This window comes from Callorhinus ursinus, unplaced genomic scaffold (assembly GCF_003265705.2).
Source record: "Callorhinus ursinus isolate GAN/ISIS: 27379988/994484 unplaced genomic scaffold, GSC_fseal_2.0 scaffold4, whole genome shotgun sequence".
Taxonomy (NCBI): Eukaryota; Metazoa; Chordata; class Mammalia; order Carnivora; family Otariidae; genus Callorhinus; species Callorhinus ursinus.
In genome coordinates this window covers 68,475,797-68,500,701 of record NW_027397066.1, presented here as the reverse complement: position 1 = coordinate 68,500,701, position 24,905 = coordinate 68,475,797, and the positions used below count along the sequence as shown (strand labels likewise).

Genomic DNA, 24,905 nt, shown 5'->3' with positions numbered 1-24,905 from the left:
GTAATTCTTTTATAGATACTTTCTACCAAAGATTAATGATCTACCTAAAATAACATTGTTAAATGCAAAATCAGCACTTATATATAAGGTCTTAGCCTATTATAATTTTCTTTCATTATGGTGTAATGTCTTATAATAAAATTTGTAGATTTAAAAAAAATAGTATGTTTTTATATAAGGAAAAATTGTACAAAGAAACTTCTTGGAGTACTTTATACATTTACTTACTGCATATACAAATTGAAAATTTCTTTCTGTATTAAATTTGAGAGTACAACAAAAGAGAAAATATATTTACTAAACCATACTCTTCCTAGATTGGAACAAGCAAAAGAAGCAGAATCCAAAGATGCCTTGAAAGATCTGGTTAATCTGATAACTTCCCTAACAACATATGGTGTCAGTGAACTAAAACCAGCTGGTATTACCACAGGGGCACCCTTTTTATTGCCTGGGTTTGCAGTACCTCAGCCTGCAGGCAAAGGTGAGTCTTTTTTTTTTTTTTTCCTATTCTGAGCCCCTCAAAGAAGTAGAGACAATCAGTTTGACTTGACTGCTCTTTGTTACATGTATAAAGGTAATAGACTGTTTTTCATTAGAATTTATGCTTTATTGATGTTACAGATTCTTGAGTGACAGCCTTACCAGTTCACATACTTGAAAATAATATATATTTTGAAAACATTATAACATCAGCCAATGAAATTTACATTTTTGTATTTTATCTTAACATTCAAACAGCTTAATAATCTAAACATACCCTTTTTGAATGTTGGGACGCTAATGCATTTCCAGTTTATGTGGTTGGAACTTGATTCACACACTGATCACCTTGTTATCTCTAAGATATAAATAGAAAGCATGGGGCACAAAGGCTTATATTTTAAAACTAAGCAAATATAGGTACAAAGACTTTTTTTTCTTCTTTTGTGTGAGAGAGAGGCAGAAGGGGAGAGAGAGAATCTTAAGCAAGTTCCACACCCAGCATGGAGCCTGATGAGAGGCTGGTTCTCACAACCCAAGATTATGACCTGAGCCGAAATTGGATGCTTAACCAACTGAGCCACCCAGGCGCCCCACAAAGACGTTATACTGTTTCTTTCAGATCGGGGAGTAAATTTTATAGTTTGAATTTCCTAACTTTGACTCCTCATCTAGTGATCTTTTACTAAGAAAACTTGTTTAGTTAATAACATTTTGTTACATAAGAGTGCAAGCTAGTTTTACTGTTTAATTTTTTTAGCTGCATAATAACTGTTCTAAAAGAATCTGAGCCTGCAGGCCTCTCAGTTTCTTGACTATGATTGTCACTTAATAAATATTTGATGCAGTATGATATTTGCATGTAAAATTTAACTAGCTAGAAAATATCAACATGTCTGGTTATTTAAATTTCACAGTATGTTATCTGTGTATTTTATGACATAGAAGTCAGCGGTTATAAATTTATTTCTTCGGTGAGAATAAATGGATTTACTAGAAAATCCTAAATTTAATTTACTGGAGAAAATTATATTGAAAAGTCATGACTTAGATTGGAGTTGTCAGATGTCCTACAGTAAATTGTACTCTCAATGTGTAGGTTATCTAGAACTTAGTAAGTAGAAATCCAGGCATTTCTTACTGAGCAGTTCAAGGTTTTACTTTATTAAATATTAAGAAAAAAATAGGACTCTCAAAAAAACTTCCAATATATAGACTGTAGCTTGAGTATTCCACAATTAACTGTTTCTTTGAGTTAATTTAAAAAAAGCTCATACCATACTTCCTATTTTAAATTTTATTGTTTTATTTGGTTAATCATGATACTGGCATAATAGTTAGTTACAATAGCATAATTTTGTAATGAGAGAATTAATGTAGCAAAATTGACCTTCCTCATAGGTCTTCCTCATATTGTCTCATCTGTATCAGAGATAATAAATATATAACCTATCGTGTCCAGAGGTTCCTGGGACAATCCAGTGATGTGATGTCTACGAAAGTGAGGTTAATTAGAAAGGACAGTGCCCTAAGAGTCAGAATTTGGGTGACCTGAGTCATTGAACCTTTCTAAATATCATTTTCTTCTTCAGAAACATTGATGGTAGTAGTCTATAAAATGCATGGATCAAGCTAGATCATTTTGAGTTTCATCAGTAAGTCAAAAAAAATACCTATTTCCCATGGCCTGCTTTGTAGGGTTATTGTGCAGACTAAAGGAGACAGCTCTGTTTCACATAAAGAGAATATGGAATCTTTTTTTTTTTTTTCTGGTCAGCATCATTTGAATGTATTGAAATCTATCCATTTTAACTGTCGAATCTGATGAGTTTCCATAAATATATATGCTTGTGTAATCACCACTATAATCATGATAGGGAATATTCCCATCCTTCTAAAAATTTACTTGTTTCCCCTGTGTTCAATCCCCGCTCCCTGCCCCACTTGCCCTGGCAACCATTGATCCGCTTTAGTTTCACCCTTTCTAGAATTTAATAAACTGGAATCCTACAGTATATAGTTTTTTTGTGATTTATCCATGTTATTGCATGTATCTGAAGTTTCTTCCTTTTTTGGATAATATTTCCTTAAATGGATTTCCTGCACTGTTTACCTTTTCACCAGTTGATGGTATTTATTTAACTGTCACGAATAAAGCTACTATGAATATTTATATGAAACAAGTTTTTGTGGGGACATACATTTTCATTTCTTTGGGGTAAATACCAAGCAGTAGAATTGCTGGCTCCTATGTATATTTAACTTTATGAGAAACTGCCTAACTGTTTTCTAAAGTAGCTGTCCCATTTGCACTCATGTCAGCAGCAGTGTGAGAAAGTTTGCATCCTCAGCAACACTTGGTGGTGTTAGTCTTTTTAATTGTAGATAATCTAGTGAGTGTGTAGTAGTATCTAGTTGTGGTTTTAGTTTGCATTTTTTGAAATAATTTCAAGCATCTTTTAATGTGTTTATCTGCTATCTGTATCTCTCTACTTTGGTTCAGAACTCTGTGCCCAGTGTTTGATAAGATTGTTCTTTTTGTTGGGATTTTAAGAGTTCTTTAGATATTCTGGATAAATCTTTTATAAAATACATATGTTTTGTAAGTATGTTCTCCTGGTCTTAACTTGCCTTTTCTTCTTAGTAGCATCTTTAGAAGAAAGGAAACTTTTAATTTTGTTGAAGTCCAACTTATTTTAAAAATATTTTGCAGATTTTTTACTTCATATTGAAAAAATCTTATTTAACCAAATTCACTAAGAATTGTGTTTTCTTCTAGGAGTTTCATATTTTGATACTTCTGTTAGGTTCTGTGATACATTTTAAGTTAATTTTTGTATATGGTAGGAAATAAGGTATTTTTCTTCCAGTATGACTATCCAAGACCTTCTGTTGAAAAGACTGTGTATAACCATATATCTGCAATTCTTTTTCGGTTCTGCTCCATTGATCAGTATGTCCATCCTTAAGCCAATACTACAAGACATTGATTACTGTATCTTTTTTTTTTTTACTGTATTTTTAAAGTAGGTCTTGAAATAGAGTCATTTAAGTTGTCCAGTTTTGTTCTTTTCAAAATTACTTAGGCTATTCAGCATCCTTTGAATTTCATATAAATTTAATGATCGTGTCAATTTTTGGAAAAAAAAGCCTGAGACTGGGAGATGATTGGGAGTACATCAAATGTAAATCAACTTGGGGAGAATTGACATTTTAACAATATTGAATCTTCCAATCCTTGATTATATATATATATATATATATATATATATATATATCTTTCTATTTATTTGGGTCTTATTTTTTCTAAGCATAGTTTTATAGTGTACATTGTACAGAACTTTCGATTCTTCTGTTAAGTTTATCCTTAAATATTTTATTCTTTTTGATACTATTATGAACAGAATTGTTTTCTTAATTTCATTTCAGATTTCTTGTTGCTAGTTTCTAGAAGTGCAGTTGATTTTTAAAATACTATCCATTTTTACCTATGACTTTGTTAAATTTGATTTTTGGTTTTAGTGGTTGGTTTTTTTGTTGTTTTTTCCTGCTACTTTTTAATATAATTTTGGATAAGAGATGATGGACTATTGTAAAGGAATGGAGATGAGGAAAGCCAAGTGTGACAGGGTCCTGTGTAGCACTGATAGAATGAAGCAATGATAGTCTTTGCAGATTGTAACTCTTCAGTTTAGACTGTTAGGAGTTGTGGCTGGCTATATTCTGATATATTGCCACTGTTTATCTTTTTGTCAATTGTTCAGAGTACTTTGGGGGAATATTTGCTTTGGTTTCATTGGTTTCCCTTTCATCTGTGAAAAGGAAATTCTTGGTACTAAGGAATTTTTTACATATTCATTGATTATCACATTTAAAAGAGGAAAATGAATGTACCTACCTTACATTGCTCTATACATAGGTAGGTATAGTTTACAACCTTATTTTTAGTGCTGATTTTAAATCAAATGGAACAGTATAGACATACAGAGTTTAAAGGAAGAGGTAAACTGAGTTATTAATGAAGGTGGTAAACTTAACTGTGTATATTAATGCTTGAGAATGACTTATATTTCTATATTTTATAAAACTTTGTATCCTCAACAGCAGAAAGCTTTTTATTTTTTATTTTTTGAAGATTTATTTACTTATTTTAGAGAACACAAGCAGGGGGAGGAGCAGAGGGAGAGGGAGAGGATCTCAAGCAGACTCCTCGTTGAGTGTGAAGCCCAACACAGAGCTTGATCCCAGGACCCTGAGATCATGACCTGAGCCGAAATCAAGAGGCGGGCGCTTAACCAACTTAGCCACCCACATGCCCCTATATTTGACTTTTAATTGTTGTATGTTTAAATATTGTATTCGGTTCAGCTTTTTATGGTGGGCAATTTGTTCTTGGGATTGGTTATTAATATTCCTTATCTTTTGTCACTGACATCACTTCAAACCAAATAATGAAGATAAAACTTGGGAAATTCCAAATTTTCCCACATTACTCTAAACTCAGCTCTTTTTGACTCCTTTCTTTATAGTGAAAACTGATATATTGTCACTTAGTTGAAAGATGCAAAATATTGGATATAGTTATCCTTAAACCTTATTTGTCACCATTGGTCACTTGTAGTCAGACTTTAACATTTGTATGTCCACCAGTCCATCTGAGCTTGTATTATCTACCTTGAGGACAAAAATGTCCTCAAAGAGCAAGCATATTATGAATCTGAAGCTGGAAGTAAAAATATATCGTTAGTGTTTGCAACACATAGAAGAAGTTTATATGTTATAGACAAAATTGAAATTGTGTACAGATTAAAGATTTTAAAAAATGTTTTCATTTTTTAAAGAATGTCTAAGCCAGGATTTCTGCGCAGTCTTTCTAACTCATTTTTTAATTTTTCCTAGTTCTGTGTTTATCTTCTTTCTGAAATCTGGTTTATTCTGTAAGGCACTATGCTAATTTCTTGGCTCTAGGTTAATGTTTTGGTCACTCTGGCAAATACCCTGTATTCCTAATAGTTGTGAACGTGGGGACAGTTTTTAGAGGCAAACACTTGTTCTCAGGTGCTTCAAATACTTTATATGTTAATTTCTTTATAATTATTTTTTACTAATTTGCCTCACAAGAGCCAGGTATACAGATTTTTTTTTCTCAGTTGGTGTGTTTGAAAATCAGATGTTAAAAAATACAGCTGGGGCGCCTGGGTGGCTCAGTTGGTTAAGCGACTGCCTTCGGCTCAGGTCATGATCCTGGAGTCCCGGGATCGAGTCCCGCATCTGGCTCCCTGCTCAGCAGGGAGTCTGCTTCTCCCTCTGACCCTCTTCCCTCTCGTGCTCTCTATCTCTCATTCTCTCTCTCTCAAATAAATAAATAAAATCTTTATAAAAAAATACAGCTAGTAGTTAGCCATAAATGGCTTTAACAAACGTATATGTAAAGAAATTGTACTTTTAGCTTGAAAACAAAATACATTTTCAAATTAAAATTTATGAGAGTTCTAGTGTAGTCTGATAAAGGGACACTGGAACTTAGAGAATTTTCTTTCTTTATTTTTTTAAATTTTTTTTTAAGATTTTATTTATTTATTTGAGAGAGAGAATGAGAGATAGAGAGCATGGCGGGGGGTCAGAGGGAGAAGCAGACTCCCTGCTGAGCAGGGAGCCTGATGTGGGACTCGATCCCGGGACTCCAGGATCATGACCTGAGCTGAAGGCAGTCGCTTAACCAACTGAGCCACCCAGGCGCCCAAGGGACTTAGAGAATTTTCAACCCCCTGTTTTCCTGCTTGCGTTCTCGCTGCTCCCTGGCCTTTTACTGCTTCAGGCTAAAAGTACTTTCTTACAGTCAAGGTCCATCTTACAGATAATAAAAAGTGAAGTCCCTGCACATTTCCAAACTCAGAAGGCTGGACTTAAATAATATGCTTTATTTTCTGTAAAACAGTCTAATGTTTCAATATACTATTCTGGAATTAGAATATTCATAATGATGCATTAAAAGTTTAAACGGTATTGGGCGCCTGGGTGGCTCAGTCGTTAGGCGTCTGCCTTCGGCTCAGGTCATGATCCCAGGGTCCTGGGTTCGATCCCCACATTGGGCTCCCTGCTCGGCGGGAAGCCTGCTTCTCCCTCTCCCACTCCCCCTGCTTGTGTTCCTGCTCTCGCTGTGTGTCTCTCTGTCAAATAAATAAATAAAATCTTTAAAAAAAAAAAAGTTTAAACAGTATTGTCTTTAATTAAATGACTGAAGTCAGATAGAGAAAAACAGGACTTTCTGTGAAAACAGGATGTGTTCTTAGGAAACAGTTGATAAATGTTACAATTCGTGATCCGTTTAAATAGACTAGTTTGCCATGATTAAAATATCATGTAGCACCTACTTTTGTGTTCTTGTTTTCCATTTTAGGTCACAGTGTGAGAAACGTCCAAGCCTTTGCAGTTCTTCAGAATGCATTTTTAAAAGCAAAAACCAACTTCCTTGCCCAGATCATCCTTGATGCCATCACAAATATTTACATGGCTGACAATGCCAATTACTTCATCCTCGAGTCACAGCACACACTGTCACAGTTTGCAGAAAAGATTTCTAAACTCCCAGAAGTACAAAGCAAATACTTTGAGATGCTGGAGTTTGTTGTTTTTAGCTTAAATTACATCCCTTGTAAAGAACTCATTAGTGTTAGCATCCTCTTAAAATCTAGCTCTTCTTACCACTGTAGCATTATTGCAATGAAGACACTTCTTAAGTTTACACGACACGACTACATATTTAAAGATGTGTTCAGGGAGGTGGGCCTTCTGGAGGTCATGGTAAACCTTTTGCACAAATATGCTGCCCTCTTGAAGGATCCAACTCAGGCGCTAAATGAACAAGGTAAAGAATTTTCCAGAATTTCGCTTTTATTTGACAAAGGGGTTTGAGCAGGGGGTTTTGTTCTTGTTTTGCCTTTCATTTGGCTGTAGATTTGAATGACTTACTAATGTGCATTATTGTGATATCCTTGTGAATATTTCCCACATTAAACTTGTTCATTTAACCTCTGTTAGGGAATTGCGGGGGGGGGGGCTAGAAATATGTCATTGTGGTGGAAAAGAATTTAGGGTAAAAATTGAGGGAAACATTTATGGTCCACATGACTCATGTGTACTACTTTCTGCTTCTAAGAGGGAATTTAAAAAGCTCTTAGAAACGAAAGGGATGTTTAGGTGCCTCACAATGTTTTTAATTCTAGAGAGCAAAAAAATAAATCTTTTTAGCGATGTTATGTATGTACACATATATTATCATTTAGGTACCTTAAATTTAATATTTTTCATCCTTCCTAATCTGATAAAAGCACTTAGTATTACCTGTGTTGAATGAATTAATACAGTGTGAATAGATAGCACTATTCATAAATAGTGCCTTAAAATCTAGTTTTCTCCTGTTAACCTTAGCCTTGATTAGGAAAACCTTTGTTAGAAGAATACATTTAACTTTGGCATTTTCCTTTTTTTTTTTAGTTTAAGGTTCTATTTTAATTCCAGTTAACGTACAGTGTCATATTAGTTTCAGGTGTACAATACAGGGATTCATCACTTCCATACATCACCCAGCACTGGCGTTTTCCTTTTTCCTGTTTGTTAGACAACTGTAACTTTCTAGCCACATGAAAATAAAATCTGTAAACACTGATGTTGACCTTACTTTTGGTAGATGGTGGACACGTGTATCATTTTTAAAGGGTAGTATTAGCGGTAAAAGTGACTAATAAAGAAATAATTAAATTATTAAAACCAAATCAAGAAAAAAAATAAGCTTACAACTTTTGGGATTTGAACCTTTGGTCCTTTTTCCTAGGGGACTCAAGAAATAATAGTTCAGTTGAAGACCAAAAACACCTGGCTTTGTTGGTTATGGAGACCTTGACAGTGCTGCTTCAAGGATCCAACACAAATGCAGGTGACTAGACAAGTTACTAGCAAATGCTTCGGGGAGTATTATCTCTGGTTTTGTCTTCTCTAATGACTCTTGCTTCTGAAATGTTCCTATCACTTAGAGAAAAAACTGTTGGTTCAGTGACAGTACCATCATATCTAGAAATACAAAACTTTTGACCTTTATAAGTTTATTGACAAAATATGTGACATTATTATTATTATTTCAATACTGTGCCTTGTTTTTAAAGTAGTCTTTTTTAAAGTAATCATTAGAATAGAGGGTTTTTTTTTATTTACATAATACAGACTTTCAGTCGAATGACTTTGTTTAAATATTTTCCAAAATACCTGCTTCCTATGGTGATTTTCTTAATTCTTAGTAATTCAAGTTAGAGTATTACAATGTTACAACTTTAAGGAAGTATTGAAAAATGATTCAGTAGTAAAACTTGCCTCTTCCAGGTAAATTGGATTCATAACATCTTTATCTTTGGTCTCAACTTCTCTTCAGTCTTTTTCTATCTATCATTAACAGTCCATTTGTATTTGTAAAATATCACTCTTGCTCTTAAAAAAGATCACTTGAAACCTTTCAGGCAACAATGTCAATACAATTTGAGAAGAGTAAGTAATGGGGAGGTGAATTGAGATAAGAAGGCTGGGCTCAGATCATACAGAGCCTTTCAGGCCATGCCAAGGAACATGAATTATATTTTAAGTGTTATGGGAAGCTACAAATGAATGAAGGAATGAACAAACAAAAAAATGAACTAGTGAACAAATGCATTGCCTATTTGCCTGAATGCAAAGGAACTCAATATTCAACATACTTGAAATATATTGTGTGTCCCAGGCACCATGCTAGGTGTTCGAGACACAAAGATAATTCTTGCCCTGAAGGAATTATAACCTGATGGGAAAACAAGTAAACACATAATTATATGTCATTACTTAAGTACAGTTTTGGCAAGTTCCAAGACAGAGTTGAATGAATTTAGTAGGTTATTTAAATAATAAGTATGGTGAAGTTTAATGGGTATGATATTTCATCTGTGATACAATGCATGATCTCCTTATTTCCACTAATTAGGTTTAGTTGACATAGATAAAAGGATAAGGTACTATAAAGGATTTATTTGGCAGATTGTCTTTTGATGACATGAGCTAGTGTTACACAGGAGGGACTGAACAGTTCTATTGGAGGAGAGTGGAGAACTTTGTGTGACTAAAAGTCACTTAACACATCTCCCAGAGTGCCAGACATTTTCACAAAGCTCTTTTCTTAATGACTATCTTTCCTTGTTAAGAAAGATATTACTTAACTATGTGATCTTGGGCACTCAGATGGTGTTTTGCTCATAGTAAGTGTTCAGAAAATATTAGCCATGATGATTATGTAATGGACACTAACTGGTCACCTGGAAGTAAATACACATGATCTTCCATGTGCTAAATCTCAGCACATGACTTCCATTCACTTCAGGACCATGTAATTCTTAGGACGTTTGAACTGGGAAGTCATTAAATAGAGAGGACAGTGGCCACTACAGCAAAATACACAGGCATCTTTTCACTCAGGAAACATTTATTGAAATACAGACTAGAAGGAAATCCCAAATTTAATGGGGGGCCAAACATACAAATAATACTGAACTGTTTGATATAAACTACTATAATAGTGGCATGTATAAGGTACTCTAAAAGCTTAAAGCTTTAAAGCTGAGCTATGTAGGTATCATTCCTGCTCTGTCATTTGCTGGCTGGGTGACCTTGGCCATGTTACCCAACTTCTGTATGTCTCATTTCCTCATTTGTACAGTAAGGGATAAAGATTAAATAAATCAATCTATAAAATTCTTTGGAGTGGTACAGTGACTGATGTTTTTTATTACAGAGTTTGTCTTTTTTTTGTTCATGTGCTCTACTTCATCAAGAAGTTTGGTTCCTTGTGATTTTTCTCATTAAAGAATAATTTATTCCACTCCTTTCTTGCAAATACTTCGGATGCCTTGTTCAATTTAAATCTTGTTTATTTGGGCTGTTCATCTGAAAACTTTTTACATAATTTGATTTCCAGTATTGTTCAGCTTAAAGCCTTTACATAAAAATTCCAGTATTGTTCAGCTTAAAGCCACCTTTACAGTGGCCACTGGCCTCTTTTGTGTCTACATGTGAAATTTCTGAATGTTCTAGATTTGGAAAATTTGAACATGGTGAACATATTAGGGCATTACTCTTTCATTAAGGCAATCTAGAGAGAATTTGCTTCTTTGTTGACCTCCCATAGTGCAGTTGTGTGTGGTAATTTAAAAGGTGAAATGGCTGGGTGGATTTTATTTGCAGTCTTTTGAGTTATTCTTCCTACAAAAAGATCAACTTTTAACCCATCTGACTTGTCTTAGAAGGTTTTAAGTTAGCCCATGTTGTTCTTTTTTCTCTCTCAAGGAATTTTCCGAGAATTTGGAGGTGCACGATGTGCACATAATATAGTGAAGTACGCACAGTGCCGGCCCCATGCCCTGATGATTATCCAGCAGTTGGTGCTCTCTCCGAATGGGGACGATGACATGGGTACTCTCCTGGGCTTAATGCATTCGGCCCCACCAACAGAGCTGCAGTTGAAGACTGATATTTTAAGGGTAAGTTTAATAAGCATGTTGTTACTGCTCTCTTACCATTAAATTCTGTGGTTATTTGTAAATAAGTTGGTCATAAACTATTCTTGCAGTTTTTCTTCAAGTCTAAAATTATGTAAAGTCATAGTAGTAGAAGAAAAGCTAGTGTCTTCTCTGGCCCCTGAGCCCTGAGGCCGCCATCTCCGTCCCGTCTGACACCCTCCCCTTGTATCCTCACCCAGTCCTGGCACAGACCTCACAGCAAGAATAGCTGCCTTCTAGAATCATAGCTTTCTTTTATTACTTGTTACTTTATTCAGTGACTTTCTCGACTTTCTCTTATTCTTTACACTATTGTATATTTCATCCTGTTTTGATTGAGTATAATAACAATTTTGAATATGCATTTTATTTTAAAACACAGTCTGACTACAACTTATCTCACTGGTGAGCAGGAAATCTACATGCGTATCAATATTGGGGAATATTTGTGTATTTGAAGGTATTGTTCAGAAAAAAAAAAACAAACAAGTGCCTTCCAAAGATGTTAAGGTTGCCAGCTTTTTTAACATACATTTTCGTTCTTTCTTGGTGCCTTTTTAATTGAACTTGTAAAATATTGATAGATAAAGCCAGCAGGAGGTAATGAGCTGACCTGTAATAGTAAGGCAGTGTTGTTCTGGTGAATGGTAATAACTGACAGACTGGAGGAGGGCAGGAGGGAGGTCCTCATGTGTTGTACTTACTAATTTCCATGGTGTAAATACTGCTACTATGACCTGTTTCAGGCTGCTAATGTGTTACTGAGTGTGGATTGGGAAGAGATGGACAATAGTAACCTGTTCCGTAGTATCTTATGAGTACAGGCAATAGTAAAATACAGAAAATAACTGGGAAGTGATGAGCTTTGAGTATTTACTATGTTTGTTTTTAAAATAATTTATTTAGTTGTAAATTTATAGAACTTAATTTTTAATTATGCCTGTGTTTTAACAAGACACATAAAATTCCACAAATATGACAATTGGCTCTCAAGAGCCAGTATGAGCCGGCTGCAGCATTGCACTGCTTTGAGGGCATGAAGGAGTGTTAGGGAGGCAGCGAGGAGGATTTGGGACCTCGATTTCAATTTCCATTTTTGCTGCGTTCGGAACTGCTTCTTGGTGCCTCTGTTCAGCTGACACAACCACAGACCTGTGTAATTTTTAATTATTTGTGCAGAAACCCAAAATTCCATATGTGGTATTTTATACTTATCCTGATGCACAAATTTGAATTGTATGCATTATGTTTATGCAATTTATGTAGATAATATATAGCTGTTGGGGATGCCTGGGTGGCTCAGTCAGTTAAGCGTCTGCCTTCGGCTCAGGTCATGATCCTGGGGTCCTGGGATTGAGTCCCGCATCGGGCTCCTTGCTCAGCAGGGAGCCTGCTTCTCCTTCTGCCTGCTGCTCCCCCTGCTTGTGCTGTCTCTCTTTCTCTTTGTCACATAAATAAAATCTTTATATATATATATATATATATATATATATGATGATTTTGTCTAATTAACCACCTACCATCAGCAGTGCGTTGTAACTTTAGCATCTGCTACTGATCATTAATTATTGATTGAAGCAGCATATTAAATCATTCACAGTATTTGAAAGTTTTCAGATACCGAGGTGAAACTATGATGATGTCATAGTGCCAGGAGAGTGCCAATCGGGAGGTAGTAGGAGGGGAACTTATCCAGAAGTATGTAATATAGACGATGGGACTCAGCATTGATAAGCACTGTTTTCTAACCCTTATCCTAATTCCAACCTGCAGTATGGTTTTCTGCGTATTACTTTGACTCTGAACTCACCCTTCCTCCTATATAAAATAATACTTGTCCTGTTTTCCCCAGTGTGTTTTTGAAGACGATGATGGTCATGGGCTTATGTTAGGCACTTTGCTAACAGTTTTACTTCCTGTGGAGAAAGTTATCATTATTGCCTCAATTTTACACAAGCGAAAACTCAGACACACAGAGGTTAAGTAGCTGACCATGGTAAAACGTTTATAACATTGGAGTCAGAATTTCAAGCCAAGCATTCTGACTCAAGCGCTTGCATTTAATCTCCAGGCTAGATGATAAAATTTTAAAAGGGAAACAAAAAGTTGATATTGCAAGTATAAGTACAGTTTATTAAATTTGACAAGATAGGAAAACTGTACTGTCAAATTCTGATAAAATGGAAATGTATTGGCAGTATAATGGAATGCATTGTATTTTAGAATTTTGTATGTATCTACAGATTGCATATTTTCTGTCTTTTATCTTAATTTCTGAAGCAGTGTATTTCAAAAAGGTAATTATATATATTAATATTTAGCCTTTCTCTTCAAATACCATTAGAAATGTGAGATATTTTACTAAAATGGCCTTTTTAAATGTAATGATTGGGAACATTATAAAGGTGTCTTAAGTAATATTAGTTACCTGTGGTGTTCCAGTGGCCGAAACAGGGAAAAGGAGCCCACGTGTCAGCAAACAGTTTTCGGATTGCCATTTGGGCCAGTAGTGTCCTGGTTAAGTGCGTGAGTGGGGGCAACATTGTGCTTGGTTTTGGTTTTATATCCTCCTATTGCCATTGTGTATGCCGTACAATCTTAGGCAAGTTAATTAACCACGTTGAACCACATTTAACCACCATGTATGAAGTGGGGACAATAAAACAGGATTAAAGAGAGGTTTAAATACGCTAATACACAACTTGAAGTGCCTTATACATAGCCTATAAAACGTCAGCTAGTTTTATAATGTGTTATTTTTAATAATAAACTAAGTTAGAAGTATGACAGTTCAGAAAATAATAGTTCTAAAAGATTGTTTTACTTGTTTCCTTCAGGTTTTATTTCATAGTACTTACAGCTCTTCTGGGCAAGAGCGCACGTTCAGCCATTGGACTCCAATTCACTTTGCAAGAGGGACTGTCTAATAAGTCCCCTGAAGTTGCTCTTCTTTCCAAAGCATCAGGATATGGTCACTTTATATGAATTGAAATACTTCATGTCTTGGCTGCCCTGGCTTCTTATCTAGAATAAATCAGTTTGTATACATACACAGTCATAAGTGTTCATGATTGTGTAAAATTATACTAGACTATGTATTTTACTTATTTAATAGTTACTTTATAAAAATCACTGAATTCATTGATGTCATTTTCCATCAAAAGAAAGGCTTTTCCATCAGGATTTGGATGTAGCCTTAGTCTTCTACCAAAAGAAATATGTGACAGTGTTTCCTAACACTACCTTCTGCCTTTAATATGATATCTTTTAATTGAAGTATAATTAATATACAGTATTATATTAGTTTCAGGTGTACAATATAATGATTCAACAATTACATACATTGCTCAGTGTTCATCATGATAAGTGTGCTCTTAATTTCTGTCACCTGTCTCACCCATCCCCCCACCCAGCTCCCCTTGACAACCATCAATTTATTTTATTTAAGAGTCTCTTTTTGTCTCTTTTTTCTTGTTTCTTAAATTCCACATATAAATTATGGTATTTGTCTTTTTGTAACTTATTTCACTTGTCATTATACCCTCTAGATCCATCCACGTTGTTGCAAATGGAAAAATCTAGCTCTTTTTTTATGACTGAGTAATATTCCATTATATATACACACACCACATCTTCTTTATCCAGTCATTTATGAATGGACACTTAGGTTGCTTCCATATCTTGACTATTGTAAATAATGCAATAAACAGGGGTGCATACATCTTTTTGAATTAGTGTTTCTGTTTTCTTTTCATAAATATCCAGTAGTAGAATTATTGGATCATATGATATTTCTATTTTTAATTTTTGGAGGAACCTCCATACGGTTTTCCACAGTGGCTACACCACTTTGCATTCCCACCAACAGTGCACGAGGGGTTCCTTTCTCCACATCCTTGCCAACACTTGTTATTTTTTGTGTTTTTGATTTTAGCCATCCTAACAGGTGTGAGATGATATTTCATTATTCTTTTGATTTGTATTTCCCTGATGATGAGTGATGTTGAGCATCTTTTCATGTGTCTGTTGGCCATCTGTATATCTTCTTTGGAAAAATGTCAATTTATGTCTTCTGCCCATTTTTAAATTGTATTTTTTTTTTTGGTGTTGAGTTGTATAAGTTCTCTATGTATTTTAGATATTAACCCCTTATCAGATAAATCATTTGCAAATATCACTTCCCATTCAGTAGGTTGTCTTTTTGTTTTGTTTGTTGATGGGTTCCTGTGCTGTGCAAAAGCGTTTTATTTTGGTACAGTCCCCATAGTTTAATATTACTTTTGTTTCCTTGGCCTCAGGAGACTTATCTAGAAAAATGTTTATACAGCTGATGTCAAAGAAATTACTGCCTGTGTGTGTGTGTTTTGTTTTTTTGTTTTGTTTTTGGGGGGTTTTTTTGTTTTGTTTGTTTTTGGTTTTTTTAGGAGTTTTATGGTTTCAGGTCTCACAGTTAGGTCTTTAATCCATTTTGAGTTTATTTTTGTGTATGATATAAGAAAGTGGTCCAGTTAAATTCTTTTCCATGTGGCTGTCCATTTTTCCCAGCACCATTTGTTGCCAAGACGGTCCATTTTCCCCATTGTATATTCTTGTCTCCTTTGTCATAGATTAATTGACCATATAAGTGTGGGTTTATTTCTGGACTCCCTATTTTGTTCCATTGATCTATATGTCTATTTTTTGTGTAATATGTCATTTTTTAATTAGTAAAACATTTGATATGCTTAATAGGGCTGCTTAATGGGGAAATGACAAAAACATTCCTTTGAGGTATTCATAGAAATGATATTCCTCCCTTGACATTCATGTATTTTGTTTTAATTTTAATTTTAAGGGAAACCTTTGTTTGTTTTCTCATCCCCTGTAGGCCCTCCTATCAGTCCTTCGAGAAAGCCATCGTTCAAGAACAGTTTTTAGGAAAGTTGGAGGATTTGTGTACATTACATCCTTGCTTGTTGCTATGGAAAGGTCTTTGAGCTCACCACCCAAGAATGGCTGGGAGAAAGTGAACCAGAATCAAGTGTTTGAACTTCTCCACACTGTGTTCTGCACATTGACTGCAGCAATGCGCTATGAGCCAGCCAACTCTCATTTCTTCAAAACAGAGATTCAGTATGAGAAGTTGGCAGATGCCGTTCGATTTCTTGGCTGCTTCTCAGATCTGAGAAAAATAAGCCCCATGAATGTCTTCCCCTCAAATACACAGCCGTTTCAAAGACTATTGGAGGAAGATGTAATCTCGATGGACACAGTGTCACCCACTTTACGGCACTGCAGTAAACTCTTTATTTATCTCTACAAAGTAGCCACAGATTCTTTTGACAGGTATGGCTTTGCTTTGAATTAAAGGGTATGCTGTGTATGACTTCAGCATTAAGGTTTGAATTATAAGTTAACCTGAAAGGAAATGAAAATGAATCTTTTCTCTTATTTGCTTATCTGTTTATTTGCGAATATTACTGTTGCTCTGATGTTAAGGTTTTCAACGTGAATATTTGTGTATTTGTCAGTCTAGGGTCAGTTAGCTCTTGAGGCACTTAATGGAAGTTTGTATGAAGTTTATTTTAATGGTGGTGTTTACTTTTGTTCTCTTTTTCCTCTATTCTCAACATTAGGTATATCCAGACTTACTGATACTAGTTATCAGTAGGAGAACATGGTTATTATTATATGTGTTTCCAGACAGATGATATATTTTCAGCATTCCTCATCATTCTCAACATTTTGTAATCATTGAAAAAGAATATAGCTCCATAAGAGACATTGGTAGTTCGAGAGTATTTCAGATTTGTTTACTCATTCCTTCATTAAACAAGTACTTAACGAACACCTACTGCATGCCATGTTATTGTGCTGGTCTTGAGGGTTCAAGCACAAGCCTACTTTTAGACATGGCCGTCCATTAGCTTAAATACAGACACAAAACAATGACAATATATTGTGATAAAATCTATCATGAGGGAATTCTGGGGTTCTAAGGCAGATCATAGGAGTGCCATTTTACCTAAATCACTTATTTTCAGTTCTTAAAGTGTTTTCTCACTTTGAAAATAATGTAAGAGTGGTCATGGTGCTCATTTGTCCCAAGCATTATCACTTTTAACAGTTGCTGTAGTTTTATTTCGTAAAATAACTGGATTGTTTCTGTATTGGCCTCATAAGTAAAGCAAATAACTCTATTTTGATAAAGCTTTCTAATAGGTTTTCTGTTCTTTACCGTGAAGTTATCTACTTTGAAATATCTACTGAGATGTTTCTTCCTTCTTGACAGTATTTCTTTGACCTTAACATTTAGATAAGAAAGTATAACATCTTGAAAATAAAAATGCATATATATTGTTAAAAGAAACATAGTACGGTGTAGTGTTCAAGGAACAAGCTGTTCGAGGTTGAAATTTTTATATTTAGATTCAACCACTTTTCTCTTTTCTACTTATCCTAGTTAGTATACCTCATTTTTAGTTCTCTTTGTTAAAAACAGGGCTTATGGCACTGTGTTTAACAAACGTGTTAAATGTTAACATTAGTAGATAAGCATCTGCCTTGAGCATGCTTTTCTGTTTTCCTCAGTGCATGTGTCGTAGTGTTGTTTCTTGTTCCTGCTGAGTATGGAAGACGTTCCTTATTACACTTTACTGGTATTTCGTGTGAAACTAACCAGCCGCCAACCTGGTGTTCTAACCTCTCCAAACCGCCCTGTTTTGTTGTCTGTAGTCGTGCAGAGCAGATCCCTCCTTGCCTGACAAGTGAGTCTTCTCTCCCCTCTCCTTGGGGTACACCAGCTTTGTCCAGGAAAAGGTACTGATCTTATAACAGAAGTCAATCTTTATTTGTGTGGGGTTTTGGGGGTTTTTTGTCTGTGCTTAATTAAATGTTAATGTGGTGATTGTGCTTTGTACAAAAATTTTTTGGCTTTGTATTTGATTTTCTTTTTTAGGTTTTAGAATCGTCAAATTCTGAGTATATTTATGAGAATAAAATGTGTTAATGCTGTGAGGATATGAGGGACATTTAGAATATTGTCATCTGATTCTTTTTAGAGTAAAGTATACATTTTTGTATATTTTGTATATACATTTTATATATTTTGTATATACAGTATACATTATAGCTGAACAATATTTAATCAGAGCTAGAGGAAGTGAAAACAAAATACAAAATAAAAACCAAGGCTCTCCAGAGTATATCTGCAGGGGAGAAAAAGATGGCAATTTTTCTAAATTTTAATTTCCTAAATTAAAATTAATTTAGAAATGAGGGTTTAGTGCCTATTTAAGTAGAGTACTTTTTCTTTTGACTTTAAATCTGCTAGGAATCATTCTTCAGTTTTTGCTTTTACTCGTAAATGCACATCACAACACTGGCAAGGAACTGCATATTTTCTCAATCAGGTTCAACCAGTTGAAATGTGATGCTGTTGTGGAGACTTGTCATGGCCAACCTTTGAAAAAAATGAATTAAAAAAAAGCTACCCTAGCTCTTGTTTTCTTTCATTCTGTGTTTATCTCTTTCTAAGCTCATCTAGTCTACCTTGTATATAAAGGTTATGAATATAAAGAACCAGCAGTTATTGACAGGAGTACAATTAAGATCCATTTAAGATTCCATTTGCAACCTGTACTTAAAGTGATAATACCCTCTAGAGTTGGGGCCAATAACCTTCCTTTCCCAGTTTTTCTCATAACCAAGTACAAGTCCTTCAGTCTTATATTAATATATTCTTCCGTCGTGGCTTTCTAAAAATGAATCCTGAGGTTCAGCTATGTTGTTGATTAATTTTGTTTCTGTTGTTCAGATTTTGAAATTTGAGTATTAGTGGAATTATTGTATTAAAACTATTTGTTACAGGTCCTGTATTTCACTATATTACAGTAGTGTGTTCATTAGATGAGTGGACTTTATATTTTCCTTTTTCTCTTATTTTTACACTAGGACTTAGAGTTCATTTTCTGACAATAAATCATGAAATAGTTCAGAATAGTCTTAAACGAATTTAGTGTTCAGTATATTTGTATTTTAAAACTATTTTGTTTTTCTTTTTCTTAGAGCAGTTTTTAATATAAGAAACCATAAAATCATTTTGAGTTGATGTAGTGTATTTTTCTGTTGCTAAAATGAATGCAGTAAAAGGTATTCTTTGTGTTTGAAGAGTCACGTGTGCTCACTATCCCACATACTGGATATTAGAAAAATAGTTTTAATTACTAAATAGTTTTAATTACTGAAAGTCACATTTATGATTCCATAAATTGTGAAGGTATAAAAATTGCTGTGTTTCAAAACATTTAACCATTTTTAAGTATTAACCAAAAACTATAAAATATTGCAATAGAAATTCACAGGTTAAAAGAACACATGGAAAGAAAATCCACCAGAACTTATTATTTATTTAAATGATAATTTGACGAAAGGAAAATTTTATTCCATCTCATAGAGTTATTTAAGGGCTTAGATCAAAAACATTTTGTCATCATTTGCATCAGAGCCACACGTAAGGGATGCCATATCTTTGACTTCAGGGGAAATGTCACTGACTCATTTTCTGTGGGAATTCCAGTTAGGCTTTCAGGTTGGTTTTGCCCCAAGAAGGTTCCCAATACTGTTCATTATAGTAAGGTCAACGTTGACATTTTCAGGTTGCCATTCTGGTCAGGTTACGTACATTTTGCTCGGTGATAAGAATCATGAGTTATGATTATGATTTTTTCTATGATAAAACAGTGTTTTTGTTTTCAGATGCAAATACGGTAACTTTTGAAATGAGAACATCTCTAGAGCATCTCAACAAATTACTTCAGCATCTTTTTTTTGTGGCAAAACATGTTTCTGTTGGTGAAAGGAGAAACCAACATTGTGTTAGTTTTTATGGCTTGTGGAGTATTCATACACAAGGAAATTTTGAGTTTGTGATAGTTGTCTGGCACGTAAAATCCTGGAAATTCTTCTCTATTTTAAGAATTGGGAACAAAAAACTAGGAGACCTTATTTTTGGAAAACTAAATTCATATCACTTTTCCTTATTATTCATTATTCCGAAAGAATAATGGAACAGAATTATAACTGAACAATATTTAATCAGAGCTAGAGGAAGTGAAAACAAAATACAAAATAAAAACCAAGGCTCTCCAGAGTATATCTGCAGGGGAGAAAAAGATGGCAAGTACTAGGTATTGTTCACACATGTTATCTGTTACTCAGGGCCTGTACACACTTGATGGAAATTAAGGCAAAGCATATTCAGAATTTAAATATCCAAGAATATATTCCCCAAAGAGATAGGTAAGTCTTAAATATATATGAAAATTTAGATTGAAATATTAAGTAACAATTTCTCTAAGTTTTAAAAATAACTGCAACATGAAAGTTAAATTTTGAAATGTTCCTCATCCAGGGTTTGTAAATGATTAGGTCTTGCTTGGGATTATTCATTTAATAAGCGTACTGTAATCTCTAAATTTAAAAAATGATAATACCTGCAGTGATACCTAAGTGACTTAGTATTAATAATATTATATAATACCTGTTAAAATAGACCTAATTTTAGTTAATAAATACCGTGTTTTAGATTTATGCAATGTTTGCAAAATTTTTCCAGTTTGAGAAGAATGAATGTAATTTTTATATCAGAATATTGTTATCTTCTGGAAGATTAAAAGGTTTACTACTATATTAGCTGTATATTAATTAGTAAAGAGCTTGGTTTCCGAAGACATAAAGGCTCCTTCCTGGGTATATCCATAATTTAAGTTCAGTCTGTATTAAATCTGGAAACTCAGAAATAATTTCGGAAGTCCTGTGACTAAAATATACGAGTAGAATTGGATTTTTCTCCGCACAGTGATTTTTTTTATGTGTAATGAAAAACAGTTTTTATGAAATTTCTTAATGGTTGAGAATTCCTATTACACTATAATCTTTTTTTCTAGATGGGTCAAAATATTTCATAGAATAAAAGAAGCAACATGGGAAGAGGGTACCTATTGGTAATAAGCATTTAACAAGATAGCCCCGTAAGTTTAGAAATTAAATATTTCTGAACAAAAACAGCAAAAAAAACCCAAATCAAAACAAAACAAAAAACCCAGAGTTGAAAAAATGAGTAGGTGGAGGACATGGTGACTTTAAATAAACTGGAAGAGCCCACATTCTTTTTTTATAAGTGAAGCTGAATACTTTCCTAGAATCTCTGTTAAAGAGAGAATGGTACTTAAAAAAAAAAAAAAAAAAAAAGGCGGTGCCAAATCTTTGCTACAAAATCACTGACTTAAAGCATCTGTTTCCCAAGCTGCTCTTGTGCCAGAGAGCTGAAACTGCACTGCTCTCAGTGACAGAGCTCAGCATTAGACAAATTATGCTGAACCCAATTCATTGGAACAAAGAGCTCCCATAGGCTGAAGCCACAAGCATCTGTTTTCTAGTGCCAGGATACAAAATGTGCAAAACTCATGAATTGTAGAAGAAGAGTATGAAATAGAAAGTGGAGATCATTGATGAGAAGAAATGTGCTATGTTCAGGATATAGCGAGGTTTTCTACCTCATAGAAGTTTATTATGTAAAATATGCCTTCTATGTTTTTAAAAAATTGTGGTGAATATTTTCAGCGGTAAGTGGATAATGCAAAAGAATGTGACTAGTTCCAAATAAGCTAAAGGAAAACTTCCTTGATACTTAACATTATTTCTTGTCAGGGAGCCAAGATTCTTAGCCAACCCTGACTGATTGACCCAGTTTGAGAGTAGGCCACTTAGATCTTGTTAGTCCTTGATTATGTTACCCATGGTTTAAGGAAAGGTTACAAACCAAAGGTAATTTCAAAAGAAAATCTTACCAAGGGGCACCTGGGTAGCTCAGTTGGTTAAGCATCTGACTCTTGATTTCGGCTCAGGTCATGATCCCAGGGTTGTGGGATCAAGCCCCGTGTCTGGCCCACACTGGGCATGGAGCCTGCTTGAAATTCTCTCTCTCTCCCTCTGCCCCTCCATCCTCTACCCTCTAAAAAAAAAAAAGGAAAGAAAAAAAATCAAGGGAGGGATTTGATTTAATTTATACCCTCATCACATTATATCAGAACTTTTACCTTACCTAAAGTTTTGAATCACTGTGATTTTACCTGTTTGTTGCATCTTCTGGTACAGGTGTCATTTTTTTTCTTCCAGTTTTATTGAGATATAATTGGCATACAGCATTGTATAAGTTAAATTACAGATAATGATTTGTCTTTTTTTTTTTTTTAAGATTTTTATTTATTTGAGAGAGACATAGTGAGAGAGGGAACACAAGCAGGGGGAGTGGGAGAGGGAGAAGCAGGCTTCCTGCGGAGCAGGGAACCCAATGCAGGGCTCGATCCCAGGACCCTGGGATCATGACCTGAGCCGAAGACAGACACCCAATGACTGAGCCACCCAGGCGCCCCCAGATAATGATTTGTCTTACAAATGTTGTAAAATGATTACAGCAGTAAGTTCAGTTAGCATCCATCATCATAGGGCACCTGGGCGGCTTAGTCCGTTAATTGTCTGATTCTTGATTTCAGCTCGGGTCATGATGTCAGGATATGGGATCAAATCTGCATACCTGCTCAGCACAGAGTCTGAGATTCTGTCTCTCTCTCTTTCTCCCTTTGCCCCCCCCCCCCCCCCTTCCTTCCCGTGTGCCCTCTCTCAAAAAAAAAAAAAAAAAATGGGGCGCCTGGGTGGCTCAGTTAGTTAAATGAGCATTTGCCTTCGGCTCACATCATGATCCTAGGGTCCTGGGATCAAGTCCTGCATCAGGCTCCCTGCTCAGTGGGGAGCCTGCTTCTCCCTCTGCCTGCCACTCCCCCTGCTTGTGCGCTCGCTCGCTCTCTCTGACAAATAAAATCTTAAAAAAATATTTTTAAAAATCCATGATCTCGTACAAATATAAGAAAAGAAATACTTTCCTTGTGATGAGAACTTTTAAGATCTACTCTTTTAGCAGCTTTCAAATATACCAGAGAGCAGTGTTAACTTTAGTCGTCATGCACCCTTCCTAAATGAAACAATCGAGGTAACACATGGTAAAGACGTATCAGACCGTAGAAGAATTAATAGTTAAATCGTTTATACATGACTCACTAAGAATCTTTTATATCCCAGCCTTAAAGTGTTTTGTAACCCAACCTTGAATTGCAAAGATTTTTGCTTGTCAGTGGATAAAGGTAACAAAAGATGAAGAAGTTGAACAGGAGGATTTGATTGGAATTTTATGCTAAATTACCCTTCTTTCTTTTTTACAGGCATGCATATCATTCTGTTTCAACTCCCCCTGTTTACCCTCTAAAAAATGTCACTGACCTGAAACTACATGTGACAACGACATCTCTCCAGAGTTCTGATGCCGTCATCATCCATCCTGGAGCCATGCTCGCTATGCTGGACCTGCTGGCCTCTGTTGGGTCAGTGACACAGCCAGAAGTAAGCTTGGACATGTTAGCTCCTCTCCATCTTTAATAAGTGAAGAGACATGAATATGACTGTATAATCAGGGAAGTGGGGCCCAGAAAGACAGACTGATAGGGAACCATTCCATATCACCTACTAAAGTAGGAAATGGAAAAATAGGTTTTTCTTTGGGTCTTAACTTCTTTAATGTGATAGATTTGTGTGTTTTAGAATACAGTTCATCTGTCACAAATGCGACCAAGACAGGTGCTAAAATAATTCTCTTTCTCCTTATAAATCCTGCTCAGCAGTGGAAATTATTAATAAATAGTACAGGAAGAAAAATGACTGAAGATACCACTTTGAGGCTATTTATCTGTTCTGACTTGTAGCACTCAAGGGTTTGGGTGAATTGGAGCTTTGGTGACTAATTTGTTAAAATGGTGCATATGGCCTCTAAGGCCTAAAGGGTCACAAATGTAAATGATAGGCTTTCCTTTAAACCAGTGCTTTACCGGTCATGTAAAAGACCTTGCATTCACTGTTTCTACAAAAATTAAAATACTATTCGTTATATAGCCATTTAATACAGAAGACTTAGAAGAGAGTGGAGTCCAGCTGGGTATGCTTCCAGCAAGATGAGGATAGGAAACGTTTGCCTAGCTCAGTTCTGGAGTGGCTGTGTCACTCCCTGTCAGCTTCTGAACTCATCTGTAGGTCATCTGAAACGCGTAGAGAGCTCCTATTAAAAGGTGTGCTTCACGTGGAGAGAACTCTCTCCTTTCTTACTAAGAATGCCCTGGTGGCTTGGATTTCTTTAACTTTAGCATGCTCTGGACCTTCAACTCGCTGTGGCAACTATTTTACAATCCCTGGTGCACACGGAGAGGAACCAGCAGGTCATGTGTGAAGCGGGTCTCCATGCACGGCTGCTGCAGCGGTGTAGCGCGGCGCTGGCCGACGAGGAGCATGCACTGCATCCGCCCCTGCAGCGCATGTTTGAGCGGCTGGCCTCCCAGGCCCTGGAGCCCATGGTGCTGAGGTCAGTGTGTTCTCTTCTTCACAGCTGAGTAAGCCCCACTGAGTAATGGCAGTTCCTAGAGTCTCTTAAGAAATACTTTTTAAATGTTTTTATTTTAAAATACAGATTTAGAGAAAGTTGTAAAGATAGATCAGAGAGGTTCTGTGTCCCCTTCACCTAGTTTCTTCCAGTGCTTACATTTTATGTAACAATAATACAACCTGAAAACTACTGGTGTTGCTACAATGTATCCTTATATGCTATAGTTCCTGTTATTTACCGCACGTGTAGATTTCACAATCAGGATGTCACAGAGATCACCTAGTGCTGCTACTCCTTTATTGTCACATCCACTCCCCTAGCCGCCACCATTCCTAACCCCTGGAAACCATGAATCTATGCTCCATCTCCATAATTTTGTCATTCTG

General features: G+C 35.4%; 1 protein-coding gene across 5 annotated transcripts in view; it reads left to right on the top strand.

Moving 5' to 3' along the window:
• WDFY3 (WD repeat and FYVE domain containing 3) overlaps window positions 1–24,905 on the top strand; it is a 237,613-nt gene that overhangs the window by 104,721 nt on the left and 107,987 nt on the right. For 4 of the 5 annotated variants that reach the window (XM_073891880.1, XM_073891881.1, XM_073891882.1 and 1 more), the window contains exons 8-15: window positions 318–484; window positions 6,884–7,351; window positions 8,318–8,419; window positions 10,843–11,036; window positions 15,922–16,379; window positions 17,769–17,852; window positions 23,312–23,489; window positions 24,284–24,498. In XM_073891880.1, the coding sequence (XP_073747981.1) occupies window positions 318–484; window positions 6,884–7,351; window positions 8,318–8,419; window positions 10,843–11,036; window positions 15,922–16,379; window positions 17,769–17,852; window positions 23,312–23,489; window positions 24,284–24,498 (1,866 nt within the window). The remainder of the gene's footprint in view (window positions 1–317; window positions 485–6,883; window positions 7,352–8,317; window positions 8,420–10,842; window positions 11,037–15,921; window positions 16,380–17,768; window positions 17,853–23,311; window positions 23,490–24,283; window positions 24,499–24,905) is intronic. The other variant, XM_025887611.2, reaches the window with a different exon arrangement.